General features: G+C 45.2%; 1 protein-coding gene across 3 annotated transcripts in view; it reads right to left on the bottom strand.

Annotated features, from left to right (window-relative positions):
- SIPA1L2 (signal induced proliferation associated 1 like 2) overlaps positions 1 to 19,820 on the bottom strand; it is a 219,740-nt gene that overhangs the window by 61,672 nt on the left and 138,248 nt on the right. For all 3 annotated transcript variants that reach the window (XM_060285985.1, XM_060285984.2, XM_060285986.2), the window contains exons 5-7: positions 17,722 to 17,896; positions 13,295 to 13,398; positions 4,447 to 4,604 (exon numbers count right to left, since the gene is read on the bottom strand). In XM_060285985.1, the coding sequence (XP_060141968.1) occupies positions 4,447 to 4,604; positions 13,295 to 13,398; positions 17,722 to 17,896 (437 nt within the window). The remainder of the gene's footprint in view (positions 1 to 4,446; positions 4,605 to 13,294; positions 13,399 to 17,721; positions 17,897 to 19,820) is intronic.

Below are 19,820 nucleotides of genomic sequence, written 5' to 3'. Positions count from 1 at the left end.
TCACAGTCCCCAGGGATCTCTCCCCTTTGCTGTAACCTGCATACCCTTCAGCAGCGTTCATCATTTCTGGGGAAAGAGCTATAAGATGGAAGAGGGTCTGGGCGGGGCCTTAGCTGGCGTGAAAGGGGAGGGAAGGACTGCTTCCCTTTGGGACAGAAGACCAAACTCTCTCACGTGCATGGTAGCAAAGGCGCTGAACCAGAGAGGGAGGTGGGGGGACTTGACTCATGTCCTCAAGGAAGGTCCTAGGAACATCGTGGAGGTTCCAAATGGCTGACGGGCTGACACCATATATGACCCGTCTTCCCCTCATTACCATCCTTAGGAAGAACCTTCTAGACTGAGTAGGAATTAACTTGTCCTCAGGTGTTGTTTCGTAGAGAGCTGTCCCCAAGCTACACGTCTGGCCTGTGGGTAGTGTAGCCACACCTGCTGCTTCCCCACCAGAACGATCAACCAGCTCAAGTGGCCTCTCAGTGCACTGGACCCTGCCCTCCCGACACTGGCCACGATCAACTCATGTGATCACCTCTCCTAAGCATGTTTTTCTCTTCCAGTGATGAGCACAGGTTCCTGGGAGTATTTTACCCCTGGAACGCTGAGGAGGTCAAATCCCACTTAACACCTTACAGGATTGCTTTTTGCACTTAGCTCTGTGGATCTCAAGCTCCTCTCTGACTACAGCTTGGATGCACTCACGCCGAAGCATCAGGGCGAACTTTTTGTATCTGAATGTGTTCCAAGACGGCTCTCACTGTGGAGCTCCAGAGTGGCCAGACAGAGACATCTGTTAACAGGGCGATTCTTCTCGTCCCAAGTTATTAAACCAAATGTCTAACTGGACACCTCCACTACAGAGTATGGTACAGTGTGGCTCGAAAAACCACTATCCTAGGCATCTCAGATCAAAGTTGTACCAAAAAAGCAGCAGAATCCAGGCACAGCTGTTACTATGATCACTATTACTACTATTACTAGTCCATGATCACCATGATAGTCTGAGAATGGGGATCAATTAGAAACCCCTGGTTACCAAAGCTTATATAATCCGTAATGCTTTCAAGCAGAGTTAAGATGGAATATTCTTTTGCCAGACTGGGATAATTCCCAGTGGGTGGAAACAAGAGTATGTTTTAGAATTTCTTATTTTACCCAAATAGCTTGATAGCATTTACTGATGATTTAGACATAAGACCCCTCCACTGAGGGCAACAGTACAAAGAAGAGCCTTCCTTCATGTGCCAGTTAAAGGGTTTTAGGAAAGCAACGTGGGGTACAGCAGATTCCAGGATCCGGTGTTCCTCGTAGGAGTCCAGCTCCACCACCTTCTGAGGGACTCTGAGTTACTTAATCCCTCAGTGCCTCATCTGTAAAACGGGGGTTAAAACAGTACCATCCTCAAAAGCACGCTACGAGGATTAAACAAAATAATGCATGCTAAGCTATTATTAACTCAAATAATTATCGTTTTCATCGTCGATTTAACATTATCATCTAATGTTTGTAAGAAGGGGCTACATAGTAAGTTTTCTAAAATGGAAGTCATCGTTTTATATAGATAATACTTCCCTTTTAAGTGACAGTTAGCTACTAAGCCTCCAGACAGCAAGAAGTTTACTCATTCAGTTATTAAAGGATGCATTTTGCCAAGAGTTTATCTTGAAAAGCACACAAACACATAAATCCCTCGGAGTTAGCTCTACAATGGCTACAACCATTGAAGTGAAAGAATCCCGCATAAAGAAACAGGCAATCAGTTAAGTTTGCTTTTTAATAATTTTAGACTAAAATTATATAACATGGAGCTTTGTGGATGTTGCCCCATTATTTCTTTCTAGGCTCGCGTGGCCCCAGCATCACCGAGACAGAGCCCTGCCGTGCCCAGGGGGCGCGCCTCGGACTTCTCTGGAAGGGGGGAGCCTGCTCTTTCACACTCCGGACGCGTGCCCTGGTTAGCAGCACGCTTTTACCAGAGGAGGGCATCTCGCCCCAGCAGTCTGCCGGGACCACGCCTCTGAGCTACGTGGTACTACAGGTCGTGATCCGCCAGAACTCACTACCACTCAGCGCCTGTGCAAAGCGCACGGGATGAACGACGCATGGGGGTCACAGGAGCGTGTGCGACCAACGCAGCCTTCTGTAAAACGCACCCGTGATTCAGACGGAGCAACCTAGAAAACAGCAGACCTGGACTCTATTTTATCATTTCCTTGGAAATTATTTTAACGAATTTATTTTGTGACTGGTATGTTTTGAGGAAATCATAGGAAACAGACCTATGAGGTGTTTCTGGAAAACCTGGGCACTGTAACCTTATTCCCTGTGACAGAGTAAACACATCTTCCTAAAATCGTCATGGAATCGATTTGACTAGTTTTCCAGAAGATCACGATTGATTCTTCGAAGGACACTCATGAGGTGGTAAGTGTGATCATTACGAACGTTTATGAGGCACTTCCAGAACCTAGAGGCACGCCACTGCTTCACATTTGAATCTCATTAGTAAGTGATAATTTAGTGATGGCAACGTGGTATCTGCAAAGGCAATGACCCCATCTTTGAACCATTTGTACACGCTGGTTTCTACCACAGGAAACATAATGCAAGCCACTTTGTTGACAGGTAAGATCTATATCGAAAGCATCCCTCCCCGGTCATTTAATTCAACACAGAAAACCTAAAAGAAATAAAAATAAAGAGGTACTACTTATCCTTAAGACTTTTTTGTGCTAATCAACCAGCTCATGATAGAAACATAAACTAAAGATAGAAAGGGATTAAAAATACTTGATCCGACCTGAGAATAGCAGCCTCTACAATAACGCCGAATGCAGTAAAGCCCTAGGCTTATGTTTCCAGTCCATTGGGAAGGCTCCTTTAAGATTACTCTGCGGAATTACCATTCATTAGGGGAGGTCCAGAAGAATAAGCCGACTGAGCATGTTTGCACCAACGTCACCGGTTTTAAGCGTATCGTTTATACAGACTAGATGTCCTTTTTTTCAAATATCACTTTTTTTTTTTTCAATAAAAAGTCGTTCTGAGCATTCGGGCCAGGGGTCTTGAACTGAGGTGCATACAAGTATCACCACGGGGGGAAACCATGCCGATGGGGAGAGCGTGGGGTGGGGATGCAAGCTGGCGACACCAGCACACAGGCCGGTCTCCTTGCCCCTAGGAGGGCACGGCTGCAGTTCACAGGCCCCTCTGCCCCTCACACGTACCCAGGCCTGGGCCCCATCCAGGTCCGGGAGGCTGCTCAACTGGTAACCACTGCTTTAAGATGAGCGCCAGGAACGCTAACAGGGGTTTTGCATAATTCCTGCCATTCATTCCTCATAACGACACACTGAAGTGGGTACTATTATCCCCAGTTTTCAGAAAAGGAAATGAAGGCTCCAAAAAATAAGCTAACTCGTTACAAAGCGCCATGAGGGGGCAGGAGAGCTGGATTCTCACTCAGGTCAGAGACCGGCTTTTTTACTGACACCCCACAAGGCAGGAGCCTTCGGGGACAGCTGCTTCCTAAGGAAGAGCATGGGTACAGGAAGGGCAGGTCTCGTCAGTCTCGGGATTCCAAGGCACCTGGATGGCCTTTTGAAATCACCAAAGCGAGTGTCAAACCCCTATCTCGACACACCACCACACCACCGTGTGTGTGTGTGTTTCCAAGCTCTTAGACGGGAAGAAACATTTTACCACCAGAATGCGCTTCTTTCAGGGAAGCACTGAAATGGCCAGATCCTCCACTTCCGAGGCTGCTATCAATCAAGCGATGGTCTGGCAGGGACTGGAGGAAGTCTTTAACATTGAGGAAAGGCGAAACCTAGGACTGTGAACTGCTAGGAATTTCACTGTTTCAAAATGGGAAGAAGACAATTATTTCTTACAGAAAGTACCTGAGTGTAAGACTTCTCTGGTGGCGCAGTGGTTAAGAATCCGCCTGCCATTGCTGGGGACACGGGCTCGATCCCTGGTCCGGGAAGATCCCACATGCCGCAGAGCAACTAAGCCCGTGCGCCGCAACTACTGAGTCTGTGCTCTAGAGCCCGCGAGCCACAACTACTGAGCCCGCGTGCCACAACTACTGAAGCCCGCGTGCCGAGAGCCCGTGCTCCACAACAAGAGAAGCCACCGCAATGAGAAGCCCGCGCACCGCAACGGAGAGTAGCCCCCGCTCGCCGCAGCTAGAGAAAGCCCGCACACAGCAACCAAGACCCAACACAGCCAAAAATAAAATGAAAGAAAAGAAAGAAAAGAAAAGAAAGAAAGAAAAGAAAGAAAGAAAGAAAGTGCCTGAGTGAAGACTGTGGGAAATATAATTAGGAAAAAAAAAAAGGATAATTATGGGCATAGAAATAATAATTGGAAAACTAATTGGAAGACATTTTGGGGAATGAGGTCCTGTTGGAACAACCCTGGGAGCATGAAACGCCAGGGACTCACCTGTAACACACATTTTCAGTGCACGGATTATGCACTTTGACTATGACAAAGACATGTTGAAAGTGGGACCGGATGCTTTTTGGAGTAAAAGGAAGTGCTCCAGGCTCTTGGAAAACAATGGTCACGATGTCATTTCCTATGTGCCTTTTCCTCAGGAGCTGCAGTCAGGAAAGTGAACACACACACACACAGAGTTACAGACACGGTTTTCTGTAAAGACAAGATACGTAAATGTATACAATTCACTCAGCATTCAATTTCAAGGAGTTTTTTAGAAAAGCAGAGTCATCCTTCGGAAGCTAGGGCTCCTTGACATGGCTGCGTCCAAAGACCTATGGAAAGAAAAGCCTCGATATTTAAGTTCATCTTTTGCTTTGAAAGGCAACTGGTGTTCTCTCTCCTTTTCATCTTTATCACTTTTTGCCCTGAAATGATAGCACATTAGAGCTAAAATCGCTTTAAGGAATCTTGTAGATTAAGCTCTTCGACTTAAAAGGAGGAGACGGCAGAGCGTCCCGGGGAAGGTACAGTGGCTGAAAGTCCTGCACGAGGGTGTCAGGGGCTTACATGACACGTGCATTTCTGCAACAAAAATACAGAAGACTGTTATTTTGGCGGCTGGTATATTCAAGCTAATTAACTGAAATCTAGCCTTTTCAATGTATTTCAGGAACAGAGAATTCCACCAGATTAACAGTTGGAAAACCCAATAAATTACAAATGCATCAGGAGAGAAGGAACCCCAGGTCAGTAACACCTGAACCCCTTTATTGCGATGTTCCTTCTGCCGAGAATGCCCCCTTCACCCCAAGTCTCTCCTAGACCACTCAGGTCTCTGCTGAGCTACCAACACACTGGAAAGAACGTCCTTGGAGGGACTGCACAGGCCCTGCACCCATACCCCAGGCCCATGGCGACCACATTAGCTGTCGTGTCCTGTTCTAAGTCTTGGTTTACTTCTCCTGCGTCACGTCATAATCATGACGAGGGCAGGAGATGTATCTCGTTGACTTTTGGTTTCCCAGTTTCTAATGGGCTGCCCAGGACACAGCAGACACCCCCACACACACTGGCTAAGTGAAATAACAAGCGTTACAAACACACAATCACAGCCACGGAACACCGCGCAAGAAAATTGTGACCAACTCTGAATACATGCCAACAAATCCATACCCTCCGTAAGCTTGCGCACCTAAAGCCATCAGGGTCTGTGTTCCCAGAGTCTGGGACCCTCAGTTTTCACAGAGACGGTAATCCTTACATGAGCTGGTGATGTCACTGCAGCAACGGGGTAATCTCGGGTAGTAAATCTCTCTTTACGAGCAATAACAGAGGCAACAAGCTCGTGCTTAAATTTACTTGGCACTTACGGGACATACTTCACTGTAAAGAGCATTAATTTCAACTTTTAAAAACCTTTTAAACCCAGATACAAAAAGGATTTCATTGTCAGGCCCCTGACTTGTGATCTAGCATGATAAAAGGCCTGGAAAAGTGGGAACGAAATGTCCTTTCTTCCAGAGTTCCCTACTATGGGCCAGTTAAATCGCGGACTCATATGCTGGAAAACTGCTATTTAAATCCCGATGGTTAAAGTTATAAACACACAAAAATCGTTTTACTGCCTGAGTGAAGTTTTGAAAGCTATACTAATACTATTAATGAGCCAGCTGTCGTCTTAAAAATGTCTGCTAGATATTTAAGTAAAAGGCGACATTATAAGATGCGCGTAAAAAAATCAGTAGCAAACGAGTCATCTACTCACTGTGTTACTATTTACCCATCCTAGAGTGGACACAGATGTTAACCACAGTAAACATTTCATGAAAAGAAAAGAAAACAAGGCAAGCACACGTATCTAAAACAAGCATCACGGGACTTGCCCAGCCGACCAGTGGTTACGACTCCTCGCTTCCACTACGGGGGGGGGGCGGGGTTTGATCCCTGGTCGGGGAACTAAGATCCGGCAAGCCGCACAGCGCGGCCAGAAACATAAATAAAAAAATAAAACAAGCGTCATGACAAGCTGAAAACTGTACGAGGCTAAGATATATTCTTCCCTCGTTTCCGCAATAACTGAAATACATGATTCACGTGTACTGTAACAGGACAACAAAATCCAGGAACAAATGAAAAATGGAAAGAAAAACTGAACTACCTAATAGTGTGTTCAATGTATTTGCTGAGCACGAACACAGTGGCCTACACTGTACTTTCCTCTATATCCTTGAAACGTGGGAATTCTCGAACTCCTTGAAACACGGGAATTCTCAGACTGACGAGAAGATAGATGGAGCTTGCCGGGGCCAAGGCCACGTATGGAATTCTAGGCCCCTCCTTCCCCAGTGACTAGGGCGTCCGCTGGCCACCCTCCTGGGTTAACCTCAGAGGGCAGCCCAGCCTCATTAGTCAGTGAAACGCGGACAGCTATTCCTACCCATTTCTCTTGCTCCTGAAGGAAGACCATGGGTCCAGTTCTACACTTCACCATGGGAACATTTAAAGCGCAAGTGAAAGGAAACTTTAAGGCTAGTTACCTCGACAACGTGCCAACCCGCCTTTGCCCCTTTCTAAGCATATTCTTTTGCTTTGTAAAATGGGCTAGAAATAGTTTTAAAATTCTAGTTAATTTAACCACAGTCACAAAATGCACTTTGTAGAAAAAGTGCAGGGGAGGGCGGGGAACAAGGAGATTCATTAAGAAGAGGAAAATAGGGCTTCCCTGGTGGCGCAGTGGTTGAGAGTCCGCCTGCCGGTGCAGGGCACACGGGTTCGTGCCCCGGTCTGGGAAGATCCCACATGCCGCAGAGCGGCTGGGCCCGTGAGCCATGGCCGCTGAGACTGCGCATCCGGGGCCTGTGCTCCCCAACGGGAGAGGCCACGACAGTGAGAGGCCTGCGTACCGCAAAAAAAAAAAAAAAAAAAAAAAAAGAGGAAAATAAAATCTCAAGCTCTCTGTAGAGAATAAACAATGAAAAATGAACACGTGGCCCATCAATAGGGTATCTGAATCTTTTTAGAGACTAAAGAAATACAGCATCTGGCAGGTTCACGGAAACATTCATTGTCAGACAGTGAACAACCTAAGTAATTCTTGGGCTTCTTATATAAAGGTTAGGGTTCTCTTCAGCAGTTAGTTATGTCTTGTTCTAACTCGTCAATGAAATTCTGTAGAAGTCGACTCCGGAAATGGAAGCAGAAAGGGCACGGCAGCCCATAAACCAGGTCGGCCCAGCAAGACAGCAAGGCAAGTTCCTGGTCACCAAGACGCCGCCGGTGCTATTTCGGGGATTAAGGAACGACGTCTTCCAGGCCTTTCCAGACGTGAGAAGCTCCTAACACTTCTTCAGTGCCAAGAGGGCCAACTCAAGAGTCTTCAACCGCGAGAGTGAGTTAATAAATATTGTATTAGATTTACAGAGTCAATTCTGCTAACTTCCCGACACTTGATTCAAGCTGTGAGCCAGGAATAAGCTCTTGGTATGACAAGGAAAGTGAAACTGTGATTCTTCACCCAATTCCCTGACAAAAAACATACAGATGCTACAGAAATAGCAACCTGTGGGTTTATCTTCAATTCCTTAAACACACTTCAGGGTTTCACAGGTCCAGTTTTAACTTCATGCAAGAACTAAAAGCAAGTGAAAACAACCAACCTCCAGGCAGCTGCATATGCATCGAAAATGGCATAAAGTTGAACTTGGTTAGATCTACCAGCCTCTATGCAAATAGGATCGCTTGTTAAATTCTTTTTTAAAAAAAACCTGGGAAGTTTAAAAAAAAAAAAAAAAAAAAAAGCACGTCGCACCTGATTCTGGAGGAGAGGGGGAAAGAGGCTGCACCGTCACAAGAAGATGTGACGCGGCTGGGATGTCGTTCAGAAGAAGTCTCTCAGGGTCAGCGATGAGAAAGCTTAATTTGAAACTGGAGAAGGCTGATCTCCAGAGAGAGTTTCTTGTCTTAAGAAGCAAACATGTGAAAATGAGCATGATTTCAAAGAGAAAACTGCATCGTTTAATGATGACAAGTTCTGAAATTCAAAGAGATGAGTTCAGAAGTGAGGAAAAAAATTAAATGTATCCCGTTTTGAAAAAACAGTCCTAAATTCTGGATCTCAGTCCTTGGGGTATCGTCGGAAAGCCCCAGCAGTAGGAGCAGGGCTGACAAAGACTGGTCTGTCCCGATCCTTCCCGGAGTCTGACCCCGTCACCCCCCCTCCCCTTCTGGACAGCCACCCTATCCCTGCAACACGCCCACCTGTCTCTGCAGCAGGCACCTTGCGTTCGCCAACCCTTGCTTAGAAAGTGTCTCCCCTTTACACGGTGCGCTAGCTTCTCCTCCTTCAGGGACCGTCCTAACTTTGCACACTTGCACACAGAACATACACAAACACACATGCATGCACACAACACAGCCCCCTCATATTCTCTGTACTCAAAAGAGCATGTACCAGTGGTCAGAATTTTGCTCTCATTTTTAAGAGACATCTATAAAGTTTCCTGTATAAAGACACAGAAAAAGTGAACATAGAATAGTAGTCTGACCGCAAGAAAGAGGGGGAAAACCTACACACATTACCACATAAATACAAAAGATCTTGCCTCCTTTGCTTCCACAAAAAAGTGACCTCTAATTAACCACTGTGATCTCAGATCAGTAAGAAAAGTTCAAATTTAATCACCGTTTCAAGGATGCATTGTTGATTTACCATTCTATATAACCAATATAAAAATATTATATAAAATATTTTACCAATGGCAAGAGTAGAGGCACAAACCAGCTAAGCAAGACTGAATATTTTGGAAATGGAGAAACAGAAATAAACCAAGAACGCGGATTTTTAATGATTTAATAACAAAGTGAAGATAAGAAAAGATTATGACGATACAAATGTTTCTCTTCTGAAACTGGGCAATACCAGCCCTTCTGCAAAGCCATAATTCTTATTATCTGGTATAAGTACACAGTCTTCTCTCTGGCCTGGGAATAAAGCTAATCATGAAAAGCTGGATATGCCTTTGATACTTCCAAAATATTCCAGATTACTATTTATAGGTGAACCCAAGAGCAGTCAGGACCTGGCTGTAGAGAGAGCACTTAATGAGACAGATTACTCCAATATTTAAATGGGTCCTCAGCTGTACCAATTAGGGACTTACAGAAGTATGTACACAAACCTTTTAAGGCAGGGGCTGACCATCTGTGTAAATTATATAGAGAAGGGGTTCCAGCCTAGCCTAACAAGCTCTGTCCCTATTTCCTCTGTAGGTATCAAGCCCATCCCTAGGCTAAGACCAGGATTCTTCAGATGGAATCTCAGAAACCCAGGGGTTTTGTCTTTTTCCTTAGGGACCTCCATGGAGCTCGGAAACCCCTTCCAAGCAGGGCAGTTCTAACATTACACATGCATTCACACACACACACACAAGTTTACTGTGTGCCAGGAACCATGCTACCTTCATCTGTTTATATACTTAGTTTGTCTCTGCCAAAGTGAAGTCCCACTGATAACACCCCATGATGGCTTAACTACGATCTGTCTATAGGACAAGCAGGAGGGAAGCAGCCAGGGGACACAGCCCTGGGAAAAGTGGACTGACTGACTGCCAAGCAGACCCAGAGAGAGACCTGGGGGATTTGACTGAAAAGGGAAAACACTCCAAGAACGGGCTTCCTTATCTGGCTACGTTTTCTTTGTAAGAGTCCAGACATTCCAAAGATTGAACTCTCTTGCAACTGTCATGGACCCTCTGAAGACTTTTAATACATCTTGGAATCAGCTTTCAGCTTGATTTATTACAAGAACAAACACAAGAAATTGTATCTGATGTGGATGCATCTAGAACAGTGAAATAGTCACAAATACCACGGGGCTGATGAGGCCAAAGTCGGAGGCGCAATTCACGTACCGACCAGTTAACTTTGCTAAGCTGTGTGGCCTCAAACTGCAGTCATGAACCCGGATGGTCACTGCAGACACTTATGCCCTTGGTATTACCATAATCTGTGGGCACGGGTGGGGTGGGTGCGAGAGACGGCAAAGTAGCACCGCCTGCAACAGATCTGGAAAGTCCGTGTTCCAAGACTGCACAGCGCCATCACTGATCTATGACCAGGATATTCTGATCGTGATTAGCAAAGTATTAAATGTCAAAGTAAAAATGATTTTCTGAAATTATTGGTAAATTAGTCCCTTCCTTTCTTAACTATTCAGGCCTTAGCTTTTCATGATAGGTCTTTAGCACTGGGAAAAGGAAGATAAAATGCAAATTAAGTCATCTAAAATACCTGTCCTCTCTATCTCATAAGTTCTAAATTATAATAACACCTAAAACTTATTGAGCACACTCTGTGCCAGCACTATTTAGAGTGCTTTATACATATTAACTCACCTAATTCTAACTACCATCTAAGAAAGGTTCATTCATTCATTCAACAAACGTTAATTGACTGCTCTCCGCGTTCTGGGCAGTGGTTCTGTGTGCATACAATACTCCGTGAAGAAAGAGGTAACAGTCTCTACCTTCAGGGATAAAGGAAAATAAAGCACAGACAATTGTGCCCAAGGTCACAAAGCTAAGTAGCTGGGATTCATATCCGGGAAGGTTCTAGAATTCTTGCTCTTAAGAACTACATTTTTCTGCTGAAGCTTTTTGCCAACCTAGAAGGAGGAAGCCTCAAAGAAGGCCCTAGAATCACGGAATTCGAACACTAAGAGGGAGATGCTATGCATCATCTTGTCCAAATACGCTCAGGTGTGCCACTCCTCCCCACTTCCAAACCCTCGGAAGGTATCTCAAAAATACTGCATTCTTCCCGCCTGAGCCGCGGCGTAGAGTTCTTTCTTCTCAGTACAGGGCTCCAAGCACGCACTGCTGGCCACCTAGACCACATCCTCATTATATAATTGTCCAATTTCTTGAGAGACTAAGAATCTTTTCCAAGGCCACAAGGCAAATGACTACAATAAGTTCAGAATACAAGTCCAATGACTCTTATCCCCCATCTTATACTCATCCCTTTTATACTGTGATTACTCGCCTACATCCTACGTTGAGTATGTAGATTTCCCAATGAAACACATATAAGATCATATATATTCTACACATAGCAAGAGCAATTAAAGAAGCAAAACAAGCAGTTTTCTACCTCTAATGCGTCGGCATAACATTCAATGCCACGGATTCTCACTCAAGATAAAAAAGGAAAACAAAAATGGAACCAACAAGTCTTTAGGCTACGGAGTTTGTAATATACAATCTCAATGTACAGGGATTTTTGGTTTTTTAATCTCCCACTTGGGAAGTTGAAAACACCCACGTACCTCACTCCCCACCCCCATCCTTCCATCCACGTTTTTATGTGCAGGACTTTTCGGGGAGAGTTTCAGTGAAAGAAACTCTGGTACAAAGAACTCATAAAACCACACTTTTAATTACTGTTCAATAAAAAGGGGACGGGGGAAGCCAGCTTTGAGTTCTGGTAACAGCAAAGTCAAGGGACTTCGAAATTTCAGAGGTTGCCCTCTGAGCAACAACGGAGTGGACTCGGAGTCCAGTGACTCAGGTAACTGGGGAGCTGGCAGGGCCTTGTGAGTTGAATGCTCCATGAGTGGGGTCCAAAGGCACTGGTTCTATTTCCACTAACCTACTGACAGGGTCTCTGGGCCTGAGTCAGCCCTATCAGGTTTCTCAGCAACAACTCACCCAGAGTTTAATTACTGGATGATCGCAAAAGTATCTGCAAGGACAACTGCATGGTCTAAAATCGAGCATCTTAACTCTGAGTGAGTCTATATGGCATTATTCCAAATAAACGTTTGAAGAGCTAGAAATCCTTTAGCTTACAACATGTGTAAAATTCATACGTGTGATCTAGGGATTGTAACTCCATGTCATAAAAAACATACAGACACGTGATCAAAAGACAGATCCTCTGAAGGTAATGGGCAGAACTCTGATTACTAGAAAACCCTGTAGAAAATACAGGAAGGACAAGGGATTGAGGTTAAGTATTAGGTAGAAAAAACCCATCCAGCAATTACCACGGGAAGAGGAATAAACAGAGGAGCTACAGCCCCAAATGTGACAAAGCCGGGCTGGGGGTCAGGGGCCTCTTCTTCCTCTTGGCTGGGGGATCTAAGGTGGTTCTTCCCACCTGGGAACAGGGCAAGTGGCCTCGCTGGGAAAATGCACCCCTTGACTACCTTCACTGCATTTCATGAGCATTCGGAAAACACGTAAAAAAGAAAGACAAAGTTCTCTGCAACAGTTAAGTTTCATTCACATGACAAATGCTTATTGAACAACTACTGTGTAGTCCCTGCTGCTTTAACTTACAGCAAAGGAGTGCGGTTACGTGACATCAGCAAAATTAAGTTTTCTAAGCGTGGAAACAAACCTTGCTTTAACTCTGCACTCACCCCAAATGTAATCAACCCCCTAAAATTAAAGAACGCCACGAGTGAGTTACAAGATTCTTTCTTACAATATTTTCTAGAAGTTATCTACCCACACGCAGAAACCGAAGGTCAGGTTGCATTAGTTGACCTCTTCTGTAATTAATACAGTTGGCACTGCTTCCCATTAAGATTTTGCCTGGCAAGCAATCCAGGTGGGTGCGGAAGAGTTTCTAAGTTCTGTAAGAAAAGAGTGCAATAAAACGTGTGCCGTAATAACCCCTTTGAAGCCCAAACACTTCCAGATGATAAAAGAGTCAAAGACTACGAATGCCATTCAAAGAGAAAAACCTACTGATGCTTTGCAAATTCGAAATACACTGATAGCACGGAAGGGCTGCCCTCGGACGTGGCATCTGTTGTGGGGGTGGGGGTGGGAGGAGGCCGTACCTGCTGCCTGTTGTTGGGCGTGTGTGGGAGCATGGTGCACACATGGAACATAAGCTCGTAGTCTTTGTACGTCGTGTACAGGGAATGCGTTCCTGTAGAATCAGCTGAAAACAAAGATTAATTGCAAGAACAAGTTAGGCCACTGCAGATTAGCAATTCAACACTTAGAAGGTCATTATTACAAAAGGCAATTCAACCGAAAAGAACAGACCTCCCAACGATAAAGGACCAGTGTCTTGGGGGTGGCCCCGCTCTCTCACTAGGCCCTGTTGCTCCCACTTTCCAGCCCACGCCTGCGGCCTGAGTTTTGCCATCTGCTCTCGCCCAGGCGCTTTCTACTGAACGCGTGGCTTCCCCTCTCTTTTCTTCTACACTCCTGCCTTCGCAGTGCTAACTTAGATGACCCACATGGGTGAGATGCTGCTGCCACAAGAAGTACAGGTGAGCACAGGAGGAGGTGTGGCCTGGCGCCGGTCTGGGTGCAATTATTGGACGGGGCTGAGCTAACCAGAAGTTATCCTTGCCCCATCGTGTGTGTGTGCGCGTGCGTGTGCGTGTGTCTACAGTTAATTATCAGTTATTCTTGGGCACTTGACCCTCCAGAACCCAGAAAAATGAAACAGGATTGACTTCATATGGAAATGGGAACGAAAGACGTTAAGGATTTCTTCCCTGAATGATGGAAGTAATTTTCTTCTCTTTCTGACAGGCAATGCGATGATGCAGTCATGTGATTAAGACTAGGGAGGATGAATGTGATCTCTTACTGCATATTATGCACTGATACACGTTAAAGAAACTATGACATCTGAATCCCTGTTAATCATACAGCTATTCATCTTTTGAAAAGCAGAATGATTCTGTGCAAATTCGAAACCCATCTGTATTATCAACAGATTACCTCACTGAGAGTTTCAGACACCCAAACCAACAGTGACTATAAAACGTTTAAGTAATAATTTTAGGACGGAGGTTTGAACCACTTTGCATATGGATAAAGACAAACAGATAAATAGAAATTAAGATGTAAACAGAACTCAAGACTGCCGTTCTCAATCCTTGATCTATATACAGGTTTATCGTCTACCTTTTAAACAACAATAAACAATACTGTTCGATATTATTGAAGACAAATTTATTCCATTGTGTTTGTTGGGGAAACTCTACGTAGTGATCTTGGGATAACCTTTTTTTAATCTGAAAATTAAAATGTTTACTTTAAGAACATTAAAACACTTAACCTTCATGGGCATTTATTATTTTCTTTCTAAATCATGCAACATATTCTTAGTTCCAACATTTATATCCAACTCAGAAATAGTCCTGAAAATCCTCTAGAAAAAAGTATTGCATACAGTTTTGTGCAGAGAGGTACTCATAGAAGGAAATTTCACGCATAAGGGGAGTATGTAGAATGTTAATCTATGGATACTGATAAATTAACTTGCAGACGGTCAGAGAGGATATTCATCTAATAAGCTCTATATTATCCAGCCCCCATTTTCTCTTTTAGCTATTCATTAACTGCGTATTTGTTATTTTTCTTAGGACTTCTTAGAGAGTAATCTTCCATTTCAACTGTCTTGTCTCAGGACCTTAAGGATGAAACGTGGCTTTGGAAGTGAGCAGGCCGGTCGTGAGGGAATGACGACTGTTCCTCCCACGAAGAAGTAACACTGAAGGTCAGAGGATGAACTAACCCTGCACGTTCAATGACTCCCCTCACAACACTGCTACTACGATGCTTAAAATTCAGTAAGAGAAATGCGGACAGATATTTCACAGTCTGGTCAATGGGCTTCAGATTCAGGAATTCATAATGAAAAAAGAAAAATGCACTTTTAGGGGGAAGGGGGAGAAACACTCTCAAAAATGTGGTCATAATTTGTCTATCCCAAGTAGTGCTAAAGGACGAATTTCTAAAATTAAGTATTCAATATTTTCAAAGTTTTTACTTTAAACATCAGAAGGGTAATGCAAAAGGTCAGCTCAAGCTCCGTTCAAGGGTTTGCTGCAAATATTTCTGTTCAAAAGGAGATACAGGGGGGCTTTCCTGGTGGTGCAGTGGTTAAGAATCCGCCTGCCAATGCAGGGGACACGGGTTCGAGCCCTGGTCCGAGAAGTTCCCACATGCTGTGGAGCAACTAAACCCGCATGCCACAACTACTGAGTCTGCGCTCTAGAGCCTGTGAGCCGCAACTACTGAGCCCGCATGCCACAACTACTGAAGCTCGCGCACCTAGAGCCTGTGCTCTGCAACAAGAGAAGCCACCGCAGTGAGAAGCCCGCACACTGTACCAAAGAGTAGCCCCTGCTCACCGCAACTAGAGAAAGCCTGCACGCAGCAACGAAGACCCAACGCAGCCAAAAATAAATAAATAAATTTATTTTAAAAAAAAGAGAGAGAGAGATACAGGGCCATCACGGCAGTCTCCGGTTTTATCATTCTCTGCAGCCAACCAAAGAAAGGTCGGCCACGGCCTGGGGGTCTATATTCTACTGGATAGCAGAGCACCTTAGCGGCTCACAGCGCCTCTGTTCCTACCCCATTTCATTCTGTACTTAAGAGAGGAACAACCCATTTTAAATCTGGAAGGGACATCTCAGATACTCTAGCCCGAAACTCTGACTTTTCTTTGTGAAGAAAATGAGGCCCAGATTTGCCCAAGGTCCTGTGGGCAGGCAGAATGAAAACTGCACCACAACTCTCCTGTATTTAAGAAGGAAGATATTTTTTTTTGCCCACTTCATGAAAGACATACTTTTTATTTGACCACTCCATGAAACATAATTCTTAGAGACCTCCTCTCTAAAGGCACGCCATGATTTCTTTGCATCTCATAGAAGGTCCTGCTCATAAAAATAGAAGACTCGCTGATTATTAGAATCAACATATCAAAATCTTGTTCTGAAGTTATCATTTCCTTGTACCAAAGTACTTAGCACTACCTCTGTAATGTATTAAAGACATCTCTTAAGTCATGAAAACTCCAAGCTGATGTCAATTCTATACATAGGAAAATATCTGCATTACCTCTGTTGTAGTTTTATAGAATGTACAGCTCAGAAGCTCTTAAAATGCTTCCCCAATCCACCCTACAGCAGAGGGACGGCAGGCATGCATAGCAATGAGTCCACGTTGGCAGTGGTTCTCCTGGAAGGACGTCCCTAAGGCTGGCACGCCAGCACCTCTAGGGGGTATGTGGCGGTCTGTGGGTAAGGGGAGTTTGCACAGGAAACAGAGGAGAAAATCAGAAAAGGTCTCCCTGATCCTTCTTAAAAGATGTGGATACTTGCGATGGCTGTCACAAATTATTTTCTAACCTTAACATTTCTGAGGCATGAGCTATCCACATTCAGCCTAATAGTCAAACTCCAACCTTGGCGTGTGTGGAGGACACACAGGGCCCGCACGTGAGCCAACACCGTGTCCAGGTCTTGCGATCTACCCTCTAAGTGTAACGTTCAAAAACAGATCAGAACCCCAGAACTGATGACAGGCCATGCGCACTAAGAGTGGTACCACCGGCGATCTAGGCAGGTATCTCTGATGGTCGCGAGGTGAGCGGGCCGGGGGCCGCAGGGGCTCAGGTGGCCTCCATGCCGACCCTGGCTCGGCCACACGTTGACCCTCCCCCAGGGAAGAGTTCCCACCGGCCCCTCCTCTAGGGCTAGATGCCCCCCCCAGATCCTCCAAGGTCAGAATCTATCTGCTCATCTTCATTAAAAGAGCAAGCGCTTAACTGCTTGACAATAAGCAGAATTTCCCCAGATACACAAAATTACCCTGCCCCGTATTTTTACCAGGTGTGCTGAGAGCAACTAAATGACAACACAAATACGAAGGTGAACCGCTTAGAATTTATGAGGGCCGTAAGGAACACGGTTACCTAAATGGAGAGACAAGACAAATTCACACATCCTAGGAGGGGACCTGACTAAGGTTCTTGGAAAGCAGGATGCGTTAGCTTATTCATCACTGCTTCAGCTCCCCAGGTAACATCGTGAAAACGGAAACGAGCAAAGATAAGGCCGTGAGCACGGCCTGAGTGGGTGTGGTGATGTTTAGACTTTCAGAAATGAATGCGGGACTCATCCTTGCTGCCGTGGGACAGGGTGTAACGGACAGGTGAGGTGAAAAGAAAGAAGAACATATTAAAAGATTATTCACCGAACACCGGGGAATCTCTGCTCTCGTTACATGGGAACAAGAATTGACCCGTTGAGCTTGTGAGAGACACAGAGCTCTTGAGAAATGTGCCCCCTCTGCTCATCTGAGGAAATCTCAACTCCATCCCAAATAAGCCAGCTCGGCCGCTGCAGGGGGTCAAGAAGGGGAGGGCGCGGGATCGCTAGCTTAGATGTCTGGGGCGCGCCTACCTTTGGAGCATTAAACCTGTGCACACACAAGCAAGTCTGAAGCTTACTTTTATTGTCCAGCTGAGCCCGGTATTTACTAAATCCTTTCAGCCGCACCCTCTGGCCCAGCAGGTCGAGGAATTCTTCAAAAGCTGGTCCGGCCGTCTCGTTGTTGTACATCTCCTCCTCGGTGCTCTGGCCGGCTCTGCAATACAGGATCCCGATCTTGTGCTGAAAGCTCAGCTGAAATGGGGCAGAAAGGGAATTACTCGGCAAAGAGTATCAGACAAGGACACCTGAGACTAAGCAACATTGTAAATCAACTCTATTCCAATATAAAATAAAAATCAAATTAAAAAATAAAACGGGGGCTTCCCTGGTGGCGCAGTGGTTGAGAGTCCGCCTGCCGATGCAGGGGACACGGGTTCGTGCCCCGGTCCAGGAAGATCCCACGTGCCGCAGAGCTGCTGGGCCCGTGAGCCATGGCCGCTGAGCCTGCGTGTCCGGAGCCTGTGCTCCGCAACGGGAGAGGCCACAACAGTGAGAGGCCCGCGCATCAACAGAAAAATAAAAATAAAAATAAAATGAAAACAGCAAGCATCAGACGAGCTAACTTCCAGTAAAATTACAATGACAGGAGCTGAGAATTCTGTTCTCAGGAAAGCACGTCAGGACAATTCTCATAAGCTAAGAAGCAAAAGAATAAGCAGCTGTCACTGTATACAGTACTCCAAATACATAACAAACCCAGAAACTCGAACATAACAGCTGGAGAAACGTCAGACACCCAAGACATACAACGAATGGCCTTGCCCAGGTGGGAGCTGCCAGGTTTCCAAAATGGAGAGCCAGGTTCAAGCGTTTATTTAAAAATATAACTGTGGAAATATTTAATCTCATACCCTCTATAGAGTCATGAGCATTATCTTCCAAGTTAGAAAGAGAAAAAGGCTGCACACTTTAAAAAGTTTTCCCTCTCCGGTTCCTCATGTTTTTCTGTTGTCGTTATTTGAACATTCATGGAAATATGAAAGACTGTAATTAAAAAAAGCAAATCAAATTCAGGTCTGGTAAGGAAACTGTGATATACGTATAGTGATAGAATAATGTTTTATTTCCACAAAAGTAACTCTGACTCAACAATTACAGTCATTTCTCCATTTTTGACTGGCTTGAAAACATCTGCTAGATATACAATAGGCCATAAAGAATTTTAATAGGAATTGAAGATTTCCTGCTGAAGCTCTATCTCCCTGTCTATCCCGTATCGTGCTGGAAGCTACCACACTGCTTTCTCCCAAGGCCAGGGAGAAACTGGATCCACCTTCACAGCTTTCGTATTTTCCCTAAAGAGGAGCTACTTGTCACTCAGGAAATCAGGGCACTTCATCTTACTAGCAGCGATCTGAGCCTCCAGAGGCTGGCAGGTTATCAGTCCTCTCTGATTCCCTAAAGGCATCCATCCGGAACACTGTTCACTCTTATTATCAGCTGTAAAACAGAGCCTTTAATCAAAACTCATAGCTGACTAGATCAGTACAATAAGGTAAAATGGTACTCATTTCCCTTGAGTGGCAAAGTGATCACAGCAGTCTCATCCGGGTGACCAATGACAACGGACAATCCAAGCCAGGTAGGGATCCGCCTGCTTGGGGCATCTCGGCAGAGATGCTAGGGGAAGCTCAGAGCTGGGCGGGCAGCCGACCGCCAGTACATTCTACACGCGCTCCACCTCCTGAGTGCTACGGGGGAGGGGGGAGGAACCAAACGAGACATCAATCACCTGTTCCTAACTGGACCGGATAAGCTACCTACAGGGATGGCTCCCACGGTGAGGGGTTTGGGGGGCAGGTGGAGAGCGCACAGGCCCCATTCACACAGTGAAGACAAGGATCCAGGCCCTGAATGTGGGGCTATGAGATGCTGGCCGTAAGCTGTTAGTGTTATGAGCTGTGCTGTACTAGTCCTTGGGCGGCGTCAAGACAGAAAAAACATTTCTATTTGCCCAGGGATTGAGGAATAAATGTTTCTGATCAACTCAACTATCCAAATAAATGAGACACCACACTTACTGCAAACAGACCATCATCCTCCAAAAACAAGAAGTATAATACAAATGTCTCATATTATTTCACTAATTGTTTCAGAACACTAATTGTCCTGAGGG

Source organism: Globicephala melas, chromosome 16, assembly GCF_963455315.2.
Source record: "Globicephala melas chromosome 16, mGloMel1.2, whole genome shotgun sequence".
NCBI lineage: Eukaryota > Metazoa > Chordata > Mammalia > Artiodactyla > Delphinidae > Globicephala > Globicephala melas.
The sequence above is the reverse complement of the archived record's forward strand: the minus strand, read 5'-3'. Positions and strand labels throughout refer to the sequence as shown.